General features: G+C 44.3%; 1 protein-coding gene across 1 annotated transcript in view; it reads left to right on the forward strand.

The window, feature by feature from the left end:
• LOC126162468 (SET domain-containing protein SmydA-8-like) overlaps positions 1 to 23,834 on the forward strand; it is a 264,899-nt gene that overhangs the window by 68,849 nt on the left and 172,216 nt on the right. Inside the window, exon 2 of the mRNA XM_049918999.1 lies at positions 20,013 to 20,150. Coding sequence (XP_049774956.1) covers positions 20,013 to 20,150 — 138 coding nt within the window. The remainder of the gene's footprint in view (positions 1 to 20,012; positions 20,151 to 23,834) is intronic.

Consider the following 23,834-nt stretch of genomic DNA (forward strand, 5'->3'; position numbering starts at 1 on the left):
TATATAAAATACCCCATGACACAACATAATCCACAAATCAGCCTATATTCCCCTGAAACTAAGTAATCCTAAACATATAAACATACAAACAAACAACAACAAAAAATTATATATCCCCCCAAATATAAACATTTCTTCAGTGACCACAAGAACATATTATATGTGTACCACTCAATTTACATTCTCATCAGTCAATCCCATGCTGAACTATCTCCACCCCCACACACAAAAAAAACTGGTGTGTGACCAAATTGCAATGACCACTAATGAAGAATTGAATCGATATTCTTATGATTATAAACAATCAGAACAATGCTACTCATTGTCCCTCTCTCTCATTTACATCCTAGCATGTACATATAAGTGCTGTACAATGACTACAAGTGTTATAGCCTGTATCACTAGTCATTATGAGAGAATTAGCTGTGTCAACCAGCTGTTCCACAACTTCAAGGACCACTATACGTTTACCGAGATAAACCTGAAAAACATTAGGCCACCCAGAAAATCCTTAAAACTAAACGTATATGCAAATAACATACATCAAGGAGTCTCTTGCAGAAAAAAAACTTAGGTACCATACACATGATAAATTATACTCTAACTGCCTCCCTCTTTGCTAGTGCTATAGGGTATTGCCTGACATTAATGTGTTCATATGGATTCATTTTGAATGAATACTCAACGTCCGTCACCTTCCCTGGTTTTTCAGAAAACACTTCTTTGTTTTTACTCAATAATTGATATAATTCTGCCTTCTGATCCTCATAAATTCCCCTTGTACCATTTACTTTACTCCTTATCTCTTTCTCACTCCATCTCATCCATTAAGCACTGTGATACATGCAAGCTAGTCACCAATTTTTCATCATTGAGTGTATTTTTTGGAATTTAACCATTTTTATTCCCTTAACAGTATTCACTTCCACCATCTGGTCCTCATAGACTTGCCTCATATTTACTCAGGAAATCAATCCCCAACACCATGTTCATACTTAACTTTGGGACCACCAAAAATGAGTGACTAAATACTTCACCTCCAATGTTTACATCTAAAACTTTCTCCTTTGTCACTGGTTTACTGAAAGTTCCTGTAGCATTTTTAATTCTCACCTCTGTGACTGGAAGTTCCACTGTTTTCCCGTTCTTAATATCAACATAAAAGCTCTCTACCACCCCAGACACAGAACTTCCAGTATCCACCAAACAGGTTTCACAGACCCCTGCCACACTGACAACTATTACTGGCTGCACCTTGTCAATAAAATCAAGCTTCAGTTCTGTTTTGGTCAACAAGTCCTCCTCTATCTCATGAATTCAATCTTAGTCATTGCGCACACCTGCTCTTCACCTAAAGATTCAATATCCTTATGTCCTGAAAATATTAAATCAAAGGCCTCTTTAATTCCAGAGTTTTCTACACTCAGCCTCCCCCCCCCCCCCCCCCAAGCTTTCTAGCAAGTCTATATGTTTCTTCCTCCCAGGTCTCTGGTATCAATTGCTGATGCAACTTTGCAGTCATTACCATAGTAATCACACTCACCTTTCTGCATTCATTCAGTATTTAGCACCTCATGCATGGCTATCTATTGTTCATCATTATACACTATGAAATTTTGTATTTCATCAAGATCCTCACCATCCTCACTAATTGCATCATTATTCACAGTATTATTATCACCTATACCATCTTTTCCCATTATAAATACACATTCTTCACCCAGCGATATAACATCTTTATCTCCATTAACTATTTTCTTATAAGTATCTTTGAACACCACACTTCCCTACACAAATCCCTGATTTGCCTTGCATAATCATGCTTGTTAATCTCCCAATCATTAGGTGCCCACTTCTGAAACCGTTTTGCCCTGGCTACCCGACCATCAGAATCAAAATCACTTTCTGCTTATTCTACCATGCTTCTTGAAAATAATGTGTCTGCCCAGCTTCTTCACTCATACCATTAGCAGTAGACATAAACTTACTTGAATCAACAGAATCCCTCACAGTTTCAACCACAATATCAACACCTGCAGCTCCATTCTGCACATTAAAATCTTCACCCACAACTACTGCTCGTCCATTAGTAAGAGGAACTATAGTCTGCTGACTGATACATTCCCTATCATTAGTGGAGTGAGTGCCTCCACTTACATTAACAACACATTCTGCAGCCTTATGCTGCATATCAACATCATTAGCCATGATAACATCTCACACAGGATCTACTGCCTGTTTGCTGTTTAATACATTCACACTGCTGGAGCACATACCTTCCTGTATATCTCCATCTACAATAACATTTGAATCAGGCACTGTGGCCTCCACATAATTTTTACCTCTTACCACTGGTGAAAGTTCCATTCCATTAAACACATTGCTATTTCTGCTGTCATTCACATACACAGTCAACATCACAGCACACATTTTCTCCCACAGTTTGCACGGATTATACATGCTCATTACTTAATATAATTGTCAAGCCAATACTATTTGCATCATTTTCCTCCACATTTTGATCCCTTTTATTTAACAAAGGCCAACATTTATTTCTCCCTCCTGATTACCACATTTCCTATTATTTTTGCTTCTAACGGCCCTCATCTTATCATGCTGATTAAACCAGCCTCCAAACATCTCATCATTACCCATAACTGCCTCCATTCCACAAATCCTTTCTTCCCTCACTTGTTTACTTTTATCATGATCAACAAACCCCCTATTAGTTTGCCTATAATTCTTATTCTGTACTTTCTCTTCCCTTTTCCACTGCTTTTGCTTTCATTAAAATAGCTCCCATTATTTTGCCTAAAACTATTAGAAGATCGACCATTAATTTCCCATCTCATGCTCGTATTTCCTGCATGGTTTATTGTCCCAAATTGGACCCTGTTTGGAATAAATCACAGTTTAATGAATTTTGTCCCTGTGATCCCCTTCCATTAATTTCTCGTCTCCCATCTCTCTTTTCTTGCATTGGCCTTTGATCACTCCTGTTTCCATTTCCCCATGCACCTCTCTGGTACCTGACATCATCATTAAATCTTTCCCTGTTATCCCTCCAAGTTTCATTTTGATTTCTATCTCTGTTTTCTCTACAATTACCATTCTGATTCAGTTCCCTCGTTGAATTATGGTGGTTATTACCCCAACTCACATTATTTCTTCTCTCTCCATTATTCCTCTGTTTATTCCCTGAATTATTACCCTCTCTCAATAAAATCCAAGAAATTTTCTATATAATCTGTTGGACAACGTATTAGTTCACACTGAACATTTTCGTGTGACCTTCTCCTTAAAGTAGAAACCTCAGTCAAAATTCCCAATGGCCTATCGAAATGTACCAACTTTCTTAATTCCTCCCGACAAAATTCTCACATCGTTTTCATACCTGTAAACTGGCCCATTCAAAAAATCGTTCTGTATTCTGCATTATTTTGCTTGGCTCCAATACCTATTTAGAGTCATCTGTTGAGATAAACTACACACATCAAAAAAGTTTTGCATCACCCTGGTTAGCAGAACCCCTGAAGATAGACGTTGGCTGTGGATATTACATCACCGGCACAGTCCCTTTGACTGTTCAGAGACGTTACTAAACCCGCTCAAAGATGTAAAGATCCATGTATGAGTACCACCTATTAGACAGAGGGGGTCCGACAGCCGACCAGTTCCAGCCATTCCACGTGGAAACAGGTACATGGCTCGTGTTGCCTGTAGTTCAGCCATGCCTAAACGGTCAATACCACGGTTTGATCACGTCTCCATTGTTACTTTGTGCCAGGAAGGGCTCTCAACAAGGGATGTGTCCAGGTGTCTCGCAGTGAACCAAAATGATGTTGTTCGGACATGGAGGAGATACAGATAGACAGGAACTGTCGATGACATGCCTCGCACAGGCCGCCCAAGGGCTAATACTGCAGTGGATGGCTCCGGTCGCAGGTTCGAATCCTGCTTCGGGCATGGATGTATGTGATGTCCTTAGGTTAGTTAGGTTTAAGTAGTTCTTAGTTCTAGGGGAGTGATGATCTCAGAAGTTAAGTCCCATAGTGCTCAGAGCCATTTGAACTATTTTGCAGTGGATGACCGCTACCTACGGATTACAGCCCGGAGGAAACCTGACAGCAACGCCGCCATGTTGAATAATGCTTTTTGTGCATCCTCAGGACGCTGTGTTATGATTCAAATCGTGTGCAATAGGCTGCATGATGCACAAGTTCACTCCTGACATCCAAGGCGAGATCCATCTTTGCAACCACGACACCATGCAGCGCTGTACAGATGGGCGCAACAACATGCCGAATGGACTGCTCAGGATTGGCATCACGTTCTCTTCACCGATGAGTGCCGTATATGCTTTCAACCACACAATCGTTGGAGACGTGTTTGGAGCAACCCAGTCAGGCTGAACGCCTTAGACACATTGTACTGTTGTACGACACTTGAATGCCATCCTCCGACCGATAGTGCAACCATATCGGCAGCATACTGGAGAGGCATTCGTCTTCATGGACGACAAATCGCTCCCCTACCGTGCACATCTTGTGAATGACTTCCTTCAGGATAAGGATAAAGACATTGGTTCAAATGGCTCTGAGCACTATGCGACTTAACTTCTGAGGTCATCAGTCGCCTAGAACTTAGAACTAATTAAACCTAACTAACCTAAGGACATCACACAGATCCGTGCCCGAGACAGGATTCGAACCTGCGACCGTAGCGGTCGCTCGGCTCCAGACTGTAGCGCCTAGAACCGCACGGCCACTCAGGCCGGCGATAACGACATTGTTTGACTAGAGTGGGAAGCATGTTCTTCAGATACGAACCCTATCGGAAATGCCAGGGATAGATTGAAAAGGGCTGTTTACAGACGACGTGGCCGACCAACCACTCTTAGGGATCTACGCCTAATCGTCGTTGAGGAGTGGGACAATCTGGACCGCTACAGTCCGGAACCGAGCTACCGCTCCGGTCGCAGGTTCGAATCCTGCCTCTGTCATGGATGTGTGTGATGTCCTTAGGTTAGTTAGCTTTAATTAGTTCTAAGTTCTAGGCGACTGATGATCTCAGAAGTCGCATAGTGCTCAGAGCCAACCACAATCTGCACCAACAGTGCCTTGGTGAACTTTTGGAAAGTATGGCACGACAAATACAGGCATCCATCAATGCAAGAGGACGTGCTACTGGGTTTTAGAGGTACCGGTGAGTGCAGCAATCTGGACCACCAACTTTGAAATTCTCGCTGTATCGTAGTCCAACATGCAGTGTGTGGTTTTCATGAGCAATAAAAAGTGCGGAAATGATGTTCATGTGGATCTCTGTTCCAATTTTCTGTACAGGTTCCGGATCTCTCGGAACCGAGGTGATGCAAAACTTTTTTTGATGTGTGTATATGATTTAAATTGTTCACTACATTGATTTGCCCGTGTCTGAGCAGAACCTTCCAACAATCTTTTTACCAGTTTAATTTTGCTGTTGTCACTTATGCCGTCAATAAAACAATCCTTGCTTGCTGCGAGAAAATCTACAGCATGGCACTTGCTTTCCCCTGAAAAAGTGTTACCACTGGGTACTTGTACCATCGGCCACCCCATACTTCCATTAGCGCCACATAATTCTACATTACTTAATCTACTGCTAACTTTGTAAATTTTTACATTACTGTTTACAGTAGGAGCAGTCACGTTTTCGATTTCCTTTCTTAGGTCGCTAGCTATCCCTGCCAGTTGATCTAATAATAAAGTTCTGGTTTTATCACAACTATAAATAATCTTCTGATCCACATGAATCAGAGATTGCCTTGTCTCATCACTCCTGGTGTCACATAATTGCCTGCCTGAATTAATTCTACCCCTTAATTCAACAGCAACTGCATCTATCTTAGCATTCAAAGCTCCTTCTATCTCTTCTAATTTTTCTGATAAATCCCCCAACTGACCAATTAATTCTCTGATTTTTGCCCCCAATGAACTTTCCCTATCCCCCATATCAGTTTTTAATTCAGTGTTGAAATACCGCATATCAGTTTTTAATTCGGCTATGAATTCCCCCATTTGGCTCATTAGTGATCTAACCACAGCCACTACACTAGCTTCTGCTCCTTCTCCCCGTCCATGTGGGCTCTGAAGCACACTTCAATTCCCTGTAGACTCAATATCACTAGCTGACTTCTTTATCACTATCTCGCTAATTCGGACTCCATAGCTAACCTGGCTGTGAGATAGAGAACTGAGAAATTAATGCGCCTGCTGCCAACACTTAGCTTGGTTGAGACTGCTGCTGCGTGACGACTGCTGCCTGATGCTGTCGGCTGCCGCGCGGTGAGTGCGGTGCGGTGCGATGTTGCGTGGAACGGCTTGTAAGTTGGTGACGGAAGCGGCCCCAGCTCCGGGGTGCGGTGGCGAAGTCGGCCCTGCGATGTTTGGCGGCCAGCGGCGCTTCAACTCCCGCTTTGGTGGTCGACGTCGCACTCAGTGTACTGCTCGGCGATCGGCAACGCGCTTCTCCCAGTCTTCTTCACTATCAAACGCAATCTTGCACTGTCTACCGAGCTTGTTCAGTTAAGACAATCCCGTACGAGAAACCTGGTACTACGACTGTACGGGGCACTGACATTGAAAAAATGGTTCAAATGGCTCTGAGCACTATGGGACTTAACATATGTGGTCATTAGTCCCCTAGAACTTAGAACTACTTAAACCTAACTAACCTAAGGACATCACACACATCCATGCCCGAGGCAGGATTCGAACCTGCGACCGTAGCAGTCGCGCGGTTCCGGACTGAGCGCCTAGAACCGCTAGACCACCTCGGCCGGCGCACTAACATTGAAGCTTAAATAGTTTGGCTCGAGCCCCCACCTGCTATGGCACGAAAATTTAAATATTTGTTACACTCAGTTTAAATGAGCGGCCAAAAGATTTTTGACTACGTTTTTTGTCATAGGGCGCCAGCTCACACCTGTCGTAAACTCAATTTTTAAGCTGAAATAAAATATTAAAAAAAAAAACAATTCAGGCAGGTATTGCAGTGAAATTTAAAAAAAATGTCGAGTCACGTCGAGTTATAATTTGAACAAGTGGTTTATTTCTATTTTTCCACGAGTAGTCTTCAGTATATTGAGTAAAGATTTAAAACATGGCTGCAACAGCAACTGTTGAAATTCTTCACGATAAAGGATGACAGCCAAAACAGTTGCAGGATAAAAATTTATTAAAATTCTTGACGAAGGTTTCGGTATATATAAATATACCTTCATCAGAAGTAAAAAATCTTGGCACAGTTGTTTTATTAATCTCCCTTGCATGATGTAATTTTAGATTTTTTACTTCTGATGAAGATATATTTACATATACCGAAACCTTGGTCAAGAATTTTAATAAATTTTTATCCTGCGACTGTTTTGGCTGTCATCCTTTATCGTGAAATATTGAGTAAACACTTAAAATACAGTCAGAGGGGCTTGTACGTAAGGGCGGCCGATAATAACTGATGCTACAACAGTTTACTATAAAATTCATATGTCGCGATCACGGCACTCGACAGTCTGTTCACAGTTCACAAAGTACACTCTTGTCTGCTGTCATTAACCACTATATTGCGCTCAACTTGATCGTTTAAGATTCGCTACATACATACTTGTCCCCGAATGTGGCTACCAGCCCACTACTACCCCCAGATGCGCGGCACGTCCGACTCCCAGCGTCTCTCAAAACCCACTTCCCTGTCGTCGAAGATGTCCGCTCTATCCACCCTCGAAACGACTGTCTAACTCAAAACAATGTTTGACAAAAACTACGAATATTCTAAAACTAAACACAAAAACATATATGATATATTGAAAAATATGGAAATTTTCCGGGCAATAACAATGTAAAATCCATTTTTTTGTACTTGTCACCGTTTTTTCACAAATAATGTTCTTGCGGCGTGATTTTGCTTTTCCCAGATCTTTGATACTATACATAAACAAACAAATAAAAATACATACTTAATTACTCATCTACCTCATTAAACTTTAGAATGCTGCCGCTAGTTTCGTCTCTTTAAATTTATTGATTACCAAAAACACAATTTCTCTCTCTCGAACCCAATTTCCGACCACACATTCAAAAATGGTACACTATGCTAAATTGCCTATGATTGCTCGTTGTCACTCTACTAGCTGCATCCGTAAACACTTTGTTCATATTAATTGGCCAAAGTAGTGCCGAAATATTATCTTTTGAATTTTGATAAATTTACAGTTTTAAGACAACAACAACTTTTAAACTACATATCATATATTTTTGTGGAACTTCTAGATAATTTAGTTCTACATATTTTTCTGTCCATGAGTGACAACTGAAACCTGCGTGTCACTTTTAGTTTTGTTGTTATCAATTTTTCTCTGGCATATAAATTCCTCCAAGCACGAAAACACGGCCATACGCGCCCCTGCCTAGCGCCTGCTCGGGATTTTTTCAAGGCCGCGTAAACGCTAGCCGCTCGCCACGGCCCCGGAGCAACCGCAGGTCACGTGTTCTGCGGCGAGAAACTGCTGCTCCAATCTTGCACTACAGCTTGTACGCTCATACGCTACTGCTGACGGACCCTGCACTCCGCCGCCCCGACTGAGCTGCCAGCGCCCTGGGAAGACCATAAGACCATTCTGTGAATAATGTTTTCTTGTCACTCACCACCACAGATCCTCCTCAACGCATCACTGCTCGACACGATCCTGACGACTGTAGGGGTCTGGGGTTTGACTCCTTTACCAGGAATTTATTGTAAGCCGGCATGAGAATCAAGGGATATTGCAGCTACAACAAACACTTCCATGTCTTCACTTCTCACTGGTCCTCGTCTGTTACTGCCGCTCCTTCTCAGACAACTCTTTTTCTAATTTCTATTTTAGCTGGAGCCACAGTGATGGTAAATTTTTTGAATGATGCCGCCGCGATTTGACTGTAATAATTTTTATTTCACTGTGATACGATACAGATTTCGGCCTTAGGCCATTTTCAAGTACAAAAACTATTCTTATATTAAAAGACGTCAGACTAGTTCAAGTTCTTGTTGAAAAAGTTATCTGGTCATATAGGCCAGGTCTGTCATTATTATAAGTGAGAACATCTCTAAAACGCCTAAATATTTTGAGGTCTTTCATTTCTGGGCCCTATAGGAGAACTGTTGACATATAGTTAAGTTTTTGTACTCGAAAATGGCCTAAGGCCAAAATATGGATCGTATAACAATAAAATAACAATTATTATAGGCGAATGGCGCCAGTATCAGTATAAAAATATTGTTTTTCGAGTTTGTTATACAGCACGCAGGAATCTGATCACTGATGGAGCTCTTCGATTAGGGTAGCACACGGTACAAGCCACGGCCGCGTCAGTGGCATCGTGTCGGCAGGCGCCGAGCATCAAGAACTGTCAATGTACTCATTAGATCAGAACGCCATATTTATTCCGTGACAGTGGCAGACAGAATCTCGTTTGTTTGTGCATTACGACCTGCTTTGTATATGACAGAGTGAGGATACGAATGGTTCAAATGGCTCTGAGCACTGTGGGACTTAACATCTGTGGTCATCAGTCCCCTAGAACTTAGAACTACTTAAACCTAACTAACTTAAGGACATCACACATATCCATGCCCGAGACAGGATTCGAACCTGCGACCGTAGTGGTCACGCGGTTCCAGACTGAAGCGCCTAGAACCGCACGGCCACACCGGCCGGCAACTGGTTAGGTATGCACCTACGTCAGGCATTCATACAACTTGGCTGGCCGGGGTGGCCGAGCAGTTCTAGGTGCTTCAGTCTGGAACCGCGCGACCGCTACGGTCGCAGGTTCGAATCCTGCCTCGGGTATGGATGTGTGTGATGTCCTTAGGTTAGTAAGGTTTAAGTAGTTCTAATTTCTAGGGGACTGATGACCTCAGCTGTTAAGTCCCATTGTGCTCAGAGCCATTTGAACCCTACAATGGGGAGGAATACATAAATGTAAACAAACACCACTTTCAACACTACAGGAGTGAAAACTACAGGTGCAATTAGTGACGGCAGACTTGTTTTCACTGTTGTGAACCTCATACCTTCTTAACTGATGAAAATGGGGTTAGGCATTGTGGTGTAGTGTGCAGAGCAAGGGTTGTCCACAGCAGGCTTCAGGGTAGCTGGCGGCATTACGGCAGAAACTGTGGCACCATGTTATTTGATGTCCATGTATTCCAGACCAAACGACCACACACTTCCCTCCGGAAAGCCTCCGATTTGTCTGTCGGCTCTTATGATAGTCCCAAATGTAACTGCAGACAGAGCTGTAGTTGCAACTTTGATTTGCTCACCAGTCAACCGGATCCGTTGAGCTGCCCTAGTAGGCAGGCGGCCGCCGCGGTCTGCTAAATTTAAGGCCTGGCCTGGCCTGCCGCGGGCAGCGGCAGCAGACAGCCGTCGTTAGCAGCCCCCCCCCCTCCCCAACGCCCCCTCTTCCACCCTCCTCACCGCTGTGAGCGACCAGTTCTCTTTTAGAGCCCGCACCTCCTGTTTGCTCCAGGTGCTCGCAAGCGATAAACCGGAACCGAGTGTTTACGGCAGTAAATTTGCGGACGCACAGGCTCTCGACATTCTTCTGACACAGAGCACAAAGAATCCGTCTGTGACTGCTTCTTTCGTGTTCCAGCTGTAAATAACCAAAATGATCGCTAGTAACGCAGTAACCCTCTCTATGGTTCTGCTGCAAGACCTTTAGAAATCACTTTGACCTAGCCGAACACTAACTGTACTTCTATCTCTTAACCTAACATTCACCTCTCAATGACGTAGAGATTCATCAGAAACAAAATTTAGTTCGCATTAAACTGTCGGTCCCTTTTATACGGCTGGATAACAGGGAAGGTTAGGAACTCAGAAGTTGACGAAGTGCCGTCTAGCTGGCAGGCTTGCACCTGACCTTAGAGACACGTGAAACTGTTGTTATTATTACTAGCACCAAATGTGTTTATCTGTTCCATGTAATTTGTTCAAATAGTCTGACTAGTTTTGTTTTAAGTGAGTTTTACGATTTGCCTGTGGAATGCAAATGTTTCCAAGAACGCAAATTAATATACTACCACAAAAAAATGTGATGTGCACGTGTGAGTTTGAGTGTTTTGTGAGGTGCATGATGATTTTGATTGACCTATCAGCGGGTGATGCAGAGAATATCCGGAAAATAAGATCATTCTGAATTTCAAACCATAGCCGCATTAATTCGCGAACAGTCCGCATGCGCGTTGAGCAGTGAGTACAGTCAACATCGACTCAAAGGAAGGCCTTGGCGCTTGTTGGTGACGTCACGTCAGCTAGGCACGGCGAACGCCAGGTCTGTCGCAGGCATACTCACAATGGTGGTGTCTCCCTCCCTGACACAGGAAAATGTGAAACTATTGGCGGTAGTTGACCAACACACATTGTTCTGAGAGATTTCTGCAATCAATTAATTGTGCAATTCATTACACTTCTTAACAAATAGTGAACTCCTGAACTTAAATTTCCACCTGTTTTAAGGATTGACATACAAAAACAACTTCATGGTCCAGCAGCAACAGAATTCGTGCTTCTTTACCTTATTTATAAATCTGAGGAAGTTACGTTTGTACTGGGTTGCTTTTACAAGAAACTGTGAACATATTGGTGCTCTTCTTTAGGTATCTTGGTTGACTATGGGGTGAGGAGCACTGAATGTTAATGAAATATCTTGCGATTGTATATGTTGGGGGAGGGGGTGGGGGACAGAAGAAGAGGCAAAAGAGAGATACTTGTTTTATCAAATAAATTTTTTTATCTTTTCTAATGTGCATGTTTAAAAAAGTTTAAGCTCAGCAGTATTTTCGATGTATGAAGCTATTTTGTTTCATGTTTATAATTCCTTTTGTTGAAAACGACTGTACTCTAATGACTGGCAACAGTTGGACATTAACACATGTAAATTAGTTCGCATTTCCAGTGACGATGTCAAACGAAAATAAATAAATAAAAGAAATGAGTTCATTGTAAGGGGGTTGGTAAGTTTCGATAACAAAATGGATCAAGTAAATATAGTTACTTGAATGTAAAATTTCCGAAGCTTACAATGGGGCAAAGCATCTTCTCATATTGATCTACGTTTGTTTCGACAGGATTCAGTAATACAAAACTATGATCTTCATTTGTAGCTTTACGGTAGTAAGAAAATCTTTCATCTAAATAAAACTGCAGAATCCAAAACAATACCAAACATTTTGTCCAAAAATAAGAGATTTACAGTGATAAGCACACCCAGGCGTTTCTGCCTGCAACAGACCTGGCGTTCGCCGTGCCTAGCTGACGTGACGTCACCAACAAGCGCCGAGGCCTTCCTTTGAGTCGGTGTTGGTACAGCACGGAGTTGTCGCTAGGAGAGGAAGGCAGCGGTAACGCGGTGACTCGATGCTGCCGCTGTGCAAGAAAGCCAAAACGCTGGCCGCATGCGAAGCGCACTTACTGTTTCGGTTTATGAACACAGTTTGTCAGCCTCTGACGTGGTTTGTGATTTCTGTCTGGCGACACACGGGACAATTAAATGAAGTGCTTGAAAACGGGTAACTTTAATGTAGCTGACCAGATGTGGATCTGAACGAAATTCCTTCCCATTACAACCCTTCTGTGTTAATAACTACGTCATCTCGCTTGATGTTCCTCAGGTTTAGTTCTAAATATAGTTTAGCATGTGAGAAATGGCGTTCTATTCCACTGATAATAACAAACGATTCATACGTCGCTATGGTATTATTACAACGAATATGCAGTAATGTACTAAAATGTTTTGTGTTGGTTACTGTTATCAGCCGGTAATTCTTTCAACTATCGATCATTCAGGTGATCTATAAACGTATTTTGGAAATGCAGTGTAGAGTATGCTAAATTGTGAATTGTCTTATGTCCTAGTGGTTTCGATTTATGAAGATGATTATTTCTTACATTTTTCAAATCAAGTGTGGAATGAGCTACCCGCTTCTAATGGATCAGAAATTATCTTCCGACTCACTTTGTAAAATTAAATTACGCACCATAAACTTAATTATGTATTTAGATACTCTAGTGCGCAAAAGTTAAAGATAAAAGTAACTTTCGCACGATGTCTTATTGCTAAGTAACATAGCCCGATGAAATGTGGACCATACATAGAAAGAACTGCTACGGTATAGTACTGAAGGTAACCAAAAGAAATACGCAATGTGACGAGCAGACTGACACTTTTATCCATAGTCACTTCACCAAGGATTACCAACTAACAACCGTTATTGGTACTCTCGTGCAGAACAGAAGAGTCAAGTCTCTCGCCATGGTAAGAAGAGTAGATGGCGCATACAAAAGAATGGTTTACCTCAGGTCAGTTCAAATGTTCAAATGTGTGTGAAATCTTATGGGACTTAACTGCTAAGGCCATTAGTCCCTAGGCTTACACACTACTTAACCTAAATTATCCTAAGGACAAACACACCCATGCCCGAGGGAGGACTCGAACCTCCACCGGGACTAGCCACACAGTCCGTGACTGCAGCGCCCCAGACCGCTCGGCTAATCCCGCGCGGCTCTCAAGGCAGTGTGCTCGATCCTATGCTCTTCAATGTTTACACTAATGACAAGCCCGTAATGGAAAATTCCAGGCTTTTCATCTATGCTGACGATATTGCAGTGGCTGCTCAAGGAAAGACGTTTGAAGAAGTAGAGGAAAAGTTGACTTCTGCGCTAGATACGCTTGGCTCCTACTACAAAGTCAATCATCTAAAGCCAAATCCCAACAAGACTCAGGTGTCCGCATTTCACTTGAAGAATAAAGAAGCTCGGCGGGAACTGGGTGTTACATGGCAAAGCAAACGACTGGAGGTTCGTTCAACACCAATATATGTGGGTGTTACCCTTGACCGAACTCTGTCCTTCAAGAAACATTGCCATAACACCAGGCTGAAAGTCAGTTCACGGAATAACATCTTGAGGAAGGTCACATCCACCGACTGGGGAGCAAGTCCTCCCGTCGTCAGAATTTCGGCTCTTTCTTTGCGTGTGCGCTGCAGAGTATGCTTCACCTGTGTGGATTGCATCCAGCCACAGCAAACAGGTTGATATTGCAGTCAACGAGACCTTCCGAATCTTGTCGGGATGTATGAATCTAACTCCAGTCGGTAAAATCTGCCCGATTGTTGGAATAGCTCCCCCCAGTATTAGAAGTGCTGTTGCTGATGCTGTAGTGAGGTCTAAGCAAACGTATGATCCCCGACATCCACTGCATGATCATCTGGCTGTAGTCCGTCGACTGAAGTCGAGAAAGAGCTTCATCGCCAGAAATCAACCATTAGAGGGAACACCAGAGTCTAACCGCATCACCAGGTGGAAGAGCAAGCTAACACCTGATATCCCTGTACAGGAAGAGCTAGCTCCAGGGAAGGACTTGCCCTACCCTATTTGGAGATCGCTCAATCGTCTTAGGGTGGGCGTTCCTCTATGCAAGACCAATATACGAAAATGGGGCATTCTTCCAGCCGATGGAGATACATCCTGCGAGTGCGGACCAATACAAGTCCCGGCCCACCTGCTAATTTGTCCTCAACTTGAACAACGCAGCACAACACAGGACCTGATCGAGGGAACCAACAAGGCCATTGGAGTTGCTACCTTGTGGAAATGCTGACCAGACAATGAAATGAATGAATGACCTATATTTATGATGGTCCCCTGGAAACTGCAAAGGGCGGGACATGGTTCTTAACAGGTTGCGCGATCACCACGGACGATGACGCATCCTCCGCGACGTGCTGCCACGTTGGCCACGAGATCGGTTAAGGAGTTCTTGTGGTAGGGCGTACATGCGGACATGCTACAGTACAGATCTGTGGCGTTAAAGCCAGGCAAATGGGCGGGCCACTCCATTCGCTGAATAACGCCTCGTTCCGAGCGCTCCTCCACTTGCTCAGTTCATGTCGTCGTGCATCGTCATCAACAGAAGTGAAGCCTTGGCTGAATTCACGCCTGAAAAGACGTGCGTGGGGAAGGAGTACTATTTCACTGCAGCTTGTACTACAGCGTAAGAACGCAATACACATATACGGCTCTAGTTTGGACGAGGATGAGACAGGTAGTCGCCCGTGGTCTTATAGAAGGAACCAACCCGACAATTGCCCGAAGTAGTTTTGGGAAACAACGGTAAAAATACATCAGGAGGCTCAGATGGAGACTGGAGCCTCCATCCTCCCGAATACAGTGCCAGTCCCTTTAAAACAGCCCAGAGCCATTCGGTTTCTCCCAAATTTGCAATAATAGTTTCAAAGAAGTTATTTAACAATCTAAAAAGCTAGTGCTACGCTGTCGATTCAGCTCTCAGTCTGTCACCATACCCACTATAGGCACCCTACAGACCTTTTTCCATAATGTAACACTATTCACACTATTGCTGGTATCAGGATAATGGAAGATTGCAGAGCTTTATAGAAATGTTAAAAATTCAAAAGAGTGATGATAAATGACAGAGATGTTATATTACCACTCTTGCCAAACTTATTTGTTTTACCTTTTTACCACACCCGTCCCCTGTGTTTAAGGGGTTCCGTAGCTCAATCAGTGAAAACGAAACTCTTGAATGCTCGCTTTGTTGTCCGCCTGTCCGTCTGTCAGTGCGACTGTTAAGGTTCCTCTTTTCAAGAGACAAGTTGAAGTGTCAAATTGAAATTTATGTCACATGCTGAGGCAGTGTGAAACATTTAAGCTAGTAAGTTAACGCAGTTGAAAGATATGGCTAAAGATATGACCGTTTATGTCACATATTTTCATACTCTCAGACTCACTCATCAAAACCCGTAGTATACTTCCCATTGTGCTAGAATCATGAAATATGCCAAGAAGCAAGGTTTCACAATACAAGTAAAGGTAAAAAATCCGGAAATCGTTAAACTGCAATTATGTCACACGAAAAAAATACCTTTTTGCTATTAGAATTTACGGAGCATTCATCATCTATCAAAAGCATAACAGAAAATTATTAAAGTATGCAAAGATAAAACGTAAATTGCAGTCTTGCCTTAAAAAATAAATAAAAATATTTTATAAAATATTGTCTCTGTGCATATGCAGCTTGTGTAACAATGTATGACTGAATAAATGGTCTCTAGCATAGAAACCGTGCATTTCCAGATGTAAGTTCATTAGATCTTTTTTGTTCTGTATCCTCTCATTGATCAATCGCTAGAGTTTGTACAAGGCGGAAAAAAATAACACTTGACAAAGTGACTCGTCTCCCCATATTTATGAGCAGGGGCCTTAAAAAACCATACGCGAAATTTTTATACTCTGTCGCTCGCTAGGTCCAAATTGTTAGTCTTTCAGAAAAATAAACATGAAATTTTTTTAGGAAACTTTATTTTGTTAAATTTTCGGATACATTTTCCCTGGAGTCCACAATTTTAGAGTTATTTAAGAAAAACGCTTTTGAAGATCACTTTTATATGTTTTTCTCGAGTAACTCGTAAACCGTAGCCTCCAACGAAAATACAGTATATCGCAGTACAAACCTGAACGACGTTAAATTCCATACGAAAAGGTCTTGTTCATTTTTTCTGTAGGACTATTAGTTTGCGTGTAGCGAGTGAAAGAATACGAAAATCTCAAACGTGGTTCTTGAATGTGTTCTGTGTTCCGTAAAATCCTTAGTCAGGGGCATCTATACTACCCTATATAAACTAAAGTAGCGTGCATGATTGTTTTTTGTATGTACAGACTAGTGCCAAAAACTACTGTAGAGATTTTGATACGATATTGGAATTCACGGGATCGTTGTCTTGCCAGTATCGATACAGGCAGAAGTCGTCGAGATTTTCGATTCCCAGGATGGATGAACTATCTAGACACATAATCAATTTTGTACGGAACCCTCAGCGCGCGAGTCGTACTCGCATTCGGCCAATTTTTTTTCCAACTAATCATCCGCTGTGTAGAATGCACTGCGTAACAGCTGCTTTTTAACTACAGTATAATGAAGAGCCAAAGAACTGGTATACTTGTTTAATAGCATGTAGGGTCCCCGCGAGCAAGCAGAAGTGCCGCCACCCGACATGGCACGGACTCGACTAATGTCTGAAGTACTACTGGAGGGAACTGACGCCATGAATCATAGAGGGCTATCCATAAATCCGTAAGAGTACGAGCGGGTAGAGATCTATTTTGAACAGCACGTTGCAAGGCATCCCAGATATCCTCAATAATGTTCATGTTTGAGGAGTTTGGTGGCCGGCGGAAGTGTTTATAGCCAGAAGATTGTTCCTGGAGCCATTCTGTAGCAATTGTGGATGTGTGGGGTCCGCAGCTCGTGGTTGTGCGGTAGCGTTCTCGCTTCCCACGCCCGGGTTCCCGGGTTCGATTCCCGGCGGGGTCAGGGATTTTCTCTGCCTCTTGATTACTGGGTGTTGTGTGCTGTCCTTAGGTTAGTTAGGTTTAAGCAGTTCTAAGTTCTAGGGGACTGGTGACCATAGATGTTATGTCCCATAGTGCTCAGAGCCATTTGAACCATTTTGTGGATGTTTGGGGTGTTACATTGTCCAGCTGGAATTGCCCAAGTCCGTCGGAATGCGCAATGGACATGAATGGATGCCGGTGATCAGACACGATGCTCATGTACTTGTAATATATCAGAGTCCTGTCTAGACGTATTGGGGGTCCCACGTCACTCCAACTGCACGTGTCCCACTCCATTACAGAGTCTCCACCAGCTTGAACAGTCTCTTGCTCACACGCAGGGTTCATGGGTTCACGAGGTTTGTCCCCATACCCGTATTCGTCCATCTGCTCGATACAATATGAAATGAGACTCGTCCGACCAGGCAACATGTTTCAAGTCATGAATAGTCCGATGTCGGAGTTGACGGGTCCAGGCGAGACGTAAGGCTTTGTGTCGTGCAGTCATCAAGGGTACACCAGTGGGTCTTCAGCTTCGAAAGCTCATATAGATGATGTTTCGTTGAATGATTTGCCTGCTGACACTTGTTGATGGCCCTGCATTCAAATCTGCAGCACTTTGCGGAGGGGTTGCACTTCTGCCACGTTGAACGATTCTCTTCAGTCGTCGTTGGCCCCGTTCTTGTAGGATTTTTTTCCAGCCGCAGCGATGTCGGAGATTTGATGTTTTACCTGACTCATGATATTCACGGTACACTCGTGAAATGGTCGTACGGGAAAATACCCACTTTACCGCTACCTCGTAGATGCTGTGTCCCATCGCTCGTGCGCTGACTATAACACCACATTCAGACTCACTTAAATCTTGATAAGCTGTCATGCTCATAAATGAAGGATAATGCTGATACATGGTGAAAGAACGCTCTGGTGGATCACCTCGGTGTATGACCAAGCGGTGCATTTGACCTGCCGTCGTCGCACGGTGGCGCTGGCAGCAGTCCATATACGCAGAGGTGTGTTGGCGCATGTCAGAGAACGGTACAGCGAGTAAATGTGCAGACGTTTTCAGACGTGCTAAGGGTAGCTGTGTGTTGAAAATGGCTCAAAGAACACATATTGACGACGTTATGAGGGGTAGAATACTAGGGCGACTGGAGGCTGGTCAAACACAGCAGGTCGTAGCACGGGCCCTCCGTGTGCCACAAAGTGTGATCTCAGGATTATGGCAACGATTCCAGCATACAGGAAATGTGTCCAGGCGCTACAGTACTGGACGTCCACAGTGTACAACACCACAAGAAAACAGATATCTCACCATCAGTGCCCGCAACGGCCACGGTGTACTGCAGGTAGCATTGCTCGGGACAGTACTGCAGCCACTGGAACAATTGTTTTCAGACATACAGTCTACAGACGGCTGAACAGACATGGTTTATTCGCCCGGAGACCGCAAGGTGCATTCCACTGAACCCTGATCACAGGAGAGCCCGTAATGACTGGTGTCAAGAGCAAGTACACAGCCATTGGAACAGTGGTCCCAGGGTATGTCCACGGACGAGTCCAGGTATAGTCTGAACAGTGATTCTCGCCAGGTTGTCATCTGGCGTGAACCAGGAACCAGATACCAACCCCTTAATGTCCGTGAAAGGGACCTGTATAGAGGTCGTGGTTTGATGGTGTAGGCTGGGGTTATGATTGGTGCACGTACATCCCTTGCATGTCTTTGACAGAGGAACTCTAACAGGTCAGGTGTATTGGGACGTCATTTTGCACCAGTAAGGTCCGTCTTTTCAGTAGTGTAGTGGGCCCCACCTTCCTCCTGATGGATGGTAACGCACGCCCCTCCCGAGCTACCATCGTGGAGGAGTACCTTTAAACAGAAGATATCAGGCGAACAGAGTGGCCTGCCTGTTCTCCAGACCTAAACCCCATCGACCACGTCTGGGATGTTCTCGGTCGACGTATCGCTCCACGTCTTCAAACCCCTACGACACTTCAGGAGTTGCGACAGGCACTGGTGCAAGAATGGGAGGCTATGCCCCAGCATCTGCTCGACCACCTGATCCAGAGTATGCCAACTCGTTGTGCGGCCTGTGTACGTGTGCACGGTGATCATATCCCATATTGATGTCGGGGTACATGCGCAGGAAACAGTGGTGTTTTGTGGCGCATGTGTTTCGGGACGGTTTTCTCAACTTATCACCAATTCCGTGGACTTACAATCTGCGTTGTGTGTGTTCCCTAAGTGCCTATGCTATTAGCGCCAGTTTTGTGTAGTGCCTCTGTGTGGCACCACATTCTGCAAATATCCTTAATTTATGAGCATGAGTGTAGCTGCAGTAACAGATCTAACAACTGCGCCAGACACTTTTTGTCTTATATAGACGCTGCCAACCGCAGCGCCGTATTCTGACTTTTTACATATCTCTATATTTGAATACGCCTGCCTATAACAGTTTCTTTGGCGCTTCAGTGTACTTTGTAGGTGTGACTAGTGTTGTCGTTTTGATGTACGTAACTGCATTGTCATTCTGACGTGGAAAGCGGGCAGTGAGCGGCGCGTGTCTGTGCTGTGCAGATGGCGCCGGAACGGTGCGCGCAGTGCGGCGGCGAGGCGAGCCAGCGCTGCGGGGGCTGCCAGCAGGTGTTCTACTGCTGCAGGGACCACCAGCGGGCGCACTGGAGCACACACCGCCCGCTCTGCAGACCCTTCAAGGTCAGTCCCGCCACTGTCGTCCCTCACACCATCACTCCTAAACCAAGTTACCAGGCAGCCGATACCCACAAAAAGTTCAAGTTTCGACTTTAGATTGCAAAAGATGTAACCCTCCTGCTTTTAAAATGGCGAAAGGTAAACGAAATTTTGTTTACGCCTGAATACGTGGTATCGTTGACTAAATAAAAATCTTGTCAGGTTTGTATCCGTAGTGTTAAACTGGTATGCATCCACCAACTTTCGGCGGCGACTCCTGGGTAACTGTCAAGTGGTAATTGACTATTGCCGGCCGCTGTGACAGAGCGGTTCTAGGCGCTTCAGTCCGGAACCGCGCTGCTGCTACGGTCGCAGGTTTGAATCCTGCCTCGGGCATGAATGTGCGTGATGTCCTTAGGTTATTTAGGTTTAAGTAGTTCTAAGTCTAGGGGACTGATGACCTCAGATGTGTCCGCGGCTCGTGGTCTTGCGGTAGCGTTCTCGTTTCCCGCGCACGGGATCCAGGGTTCATTCCCGGCGGGGTCTGGGATCTTCTCTGACTCGAGATGACTGGGTGTTGTGTGTATTTCATCCTCATTTTATCCTCATTCACTCGCAAGTCGCCGTAGTGGCGTTAAAGAACTTGTGGAGCGGCGGCCGAACCGCCCCGCGAGGGGTCTCCCGGCCACCAATGCCATACGCTCATTACATTACCTTAGATGTTAAGTCCCATAGTGCTTAGAACCATTTGAATTGACTGTTGTGTGGTTGGTGGCCTCGTCCATATAGGGTGTAAATAGATAACTGATTGCGAAGTACCATATAAGACCGAGCGAGGTGGCGCAGTGGTTAGACACTGGACTCGCATTCGGGAGGACGACGGTTCAATCCCGCGTCCGGCCATCCTGATTTAGGTTTTCCGTGATTTCCCTAAATCGCTCCAGGCAAATGCCGGGATGGTTCCTTTCAAAGGGCACGGCCGACTTCCTTCCCCGTCTTTCCCTCATCCGATGAGACCGATGACCTCGCTGTCTGGTCTCCTTCCCCAAACTAACCAACCAACCATATAAGTACGCGGAAGTCGACAAAGAGTTTGATACGACACATTTGTTTTCTATCAAGCCGTGAAAGAACCTCAAATACGCCTATAAAAACTACCTAAGCTACAGCGCATGCGCGCCGCGTTAAATTTTTAACATTCTCTCACCCTGTTATGTAACTGGCTCAGTCGTGCACTTACAAAATAATAAAAATGACGTTGCACCAAATATTATGCAGTAATTTTATGAATTTTAACACTGTTTTCTTTCATATTAAGAAACAGTCACAGGCTACATAATGCTCTTGATTAGTTAAAAAAAGACGCGTTTCAGATGGGTAGGGCCTCATCAGGTTATTTGGAACTACAGTAGAAAATGGTCTTATTAAATAACCTGGCGTTATTTTAACTACTATACTCAAACGATAAGACAAAAACGTAAATATATAACATGAAAGGGATAGAAAATCATGCCTTCAAGAACGCCTAAAACACCCAGTAACTGACCCTGAAAAACACCGTCGAAGACGGTATAAAAACCACCAAAAATAAACCACTTAGTGTAACTATCGATTTTAAAAAAATGATTCAAATGGCTCTGAACACTACGGGACTTAACTTCTGTGGTCATCAGTCCCCTAGAACTTAGAACTACTTAAACCTAACTAACCTAAGGACATCACACACACCCATGCCCGAGGCAGGATTCGAACCTGCGACCGTAGCGGTCGGGCGGTTCCACACTGTACCGCCTAGAACCGCTCGGCCACCCCGCCCCGCAACTGTCGATTTACCTCGTGCCTTGTGGGTCACGCTCATAAGCTGAAAACATGATCCCGGAACAATGCGCCGGGGACCGAAATGCACTCACAGTCACTGTATGTACAGTAATGATGGAATCGGAAGCGCCGGCCATGGTGGCCATGCTGATGACCTCAGCAGTTAAGTCGCCAAGTGCTCAGAGCCATTTGAACCATTTTTTTGAATCGGAAGCGACCCATGGGGTTACTGAAGCTAACACGCGCTACGTGGTGCCAAATGCAGGTACAAAGCCATGAGTAGAAAATGGTTGTAGCAGAGAGGAAGGAGCGAACTACATCCACGTAAAAATAGGAAATGTGAACGTAGAATAGTTAAACAGAAAAAAATTAGAAACAAGATAAAGAAATGTGGTTGAGCTTCATAAAGCAATAAATTTAGTCGGGAACCTGATATACAATAAGAAGATAAAGTAAAAAGAATTATGCAGTACTATATCTAAACGGAAACTTCCCTAATGAAAATGATACATGGCACTTTGTTCCAGGGTCTTCACTTTATGGGAGAGGTTTTATTCTACAGTGATATGACTGATGACCCACTTCACGCTAGATAAATCAACGGTTACACTTTTTAAGTACACTGATAAGACAAAACATTATGACCACTGCGAAGTTGGATGCCGTCTGGTAGCGTCGCCAGCACGTGACGCGGTACCAAAAGCATCTAAGCGGAGCAAATCCAGACGGGCATCACCCTAGCGAAGATATGGCCTGCAAATGGGGAAATCCGTTGAGATAAACGGCAGATTATTCATGATACCTATGTCGGATCTCCAGCCAAAACATAATGTCTTCTTGACACAGTATTTCGGCAGTCAACCTGGTCACCATCTTCAGGTGAGTAAGCCGTCGCACTTACTTACCGGAGCTGGAATTTGTGATTTCAATTCCCCATCTGGGGTGGGCTGGTAGCAGCATAGGCGCTGCTCTTCAGCCGAGAGATGTCACAAGTGTACAGGAAGACATTTAAAAAAATAAAAAGGGGAAACATTTGTGAACATAGACATAAACAAGGGGGAAGATAATAGGAGAAAGTATACAAAAGAAAGGGGTGACTGTAAAATGGAGATTAAAAACAAAAAAATATTTTACACAAAAAAACCACACACTGTGAGTATTAAAAGACTCAAGTCCAAGTATGGCAGGAGCACAACAAGTCGCAGAACGATTAAAACAGCCACACGATGGGCAGTGCAGCATGGAAAAACCATGGACAACAAAAGTATATACAAGTCGAGCACACGATTAGAAACTACACACTTGACGACATTGTAGAACTGCACCGAAACGAACACTGATGCTGCACACTCGATGATGAATAAAAAGCTTTGAGGGTCTGCCAGGGGTGGGGAGACGAGGGAGAAGGGAGTAGGGGGCGGGAAGGGGAAGGGGCAGTGCGAGGAAGGGGGTAGAGAAGGGGGAAGGCGGAATGGGGTGGGTGGTGCACCGAAAGGGGCTGGGGAGGGAAAGATGGGAGAGGGAAACAGCCGAGGAGGGAGTGCCAAGACTCAGGGGGGAAAGGGGAAAAATCGCTCAGATGGAAGGAGGGAATTAGAAATGGGGGGCCCTGGGGAGGGGCGGAAACAAGGCCGGGCTACAGTTGATAAGAAGGGTAGACATCACGGCGAAGTTCATCACCCAGGAGGGAGAGGTGCTGGAAATTGCCGTTATGGAGGATATGGAAGATGTGGTTGTGGAAAGAGGGTGGGATACAACGATAGAGGAGCCGCAATGGGCGGAGGAGGAAGGAGGACACGAGGAGGTGGGGACATCAAGCCTGCAGACAGTGTAAGGATGTCGATATGTTGGAGGAAAGGAGGAGGTGGGGGAAGTGGATGAGTTCGTACA

Source organism: Schistocerca cancellata, chromosome 2 (genome assembly GCF_023864275.1).
Source record: "Schistocerca cancellata isolate TAMUIC-IGC-003103 chromosome 2, iqSchCanc2.1, whole genome shotgun sequence".
Taxonomy (NCBI): Eukaryota; Metazoa; Arthropoda; class Insecta; order Orthoptera; family Acrididae; genus Schistocerca; species Schistocerca cancellata.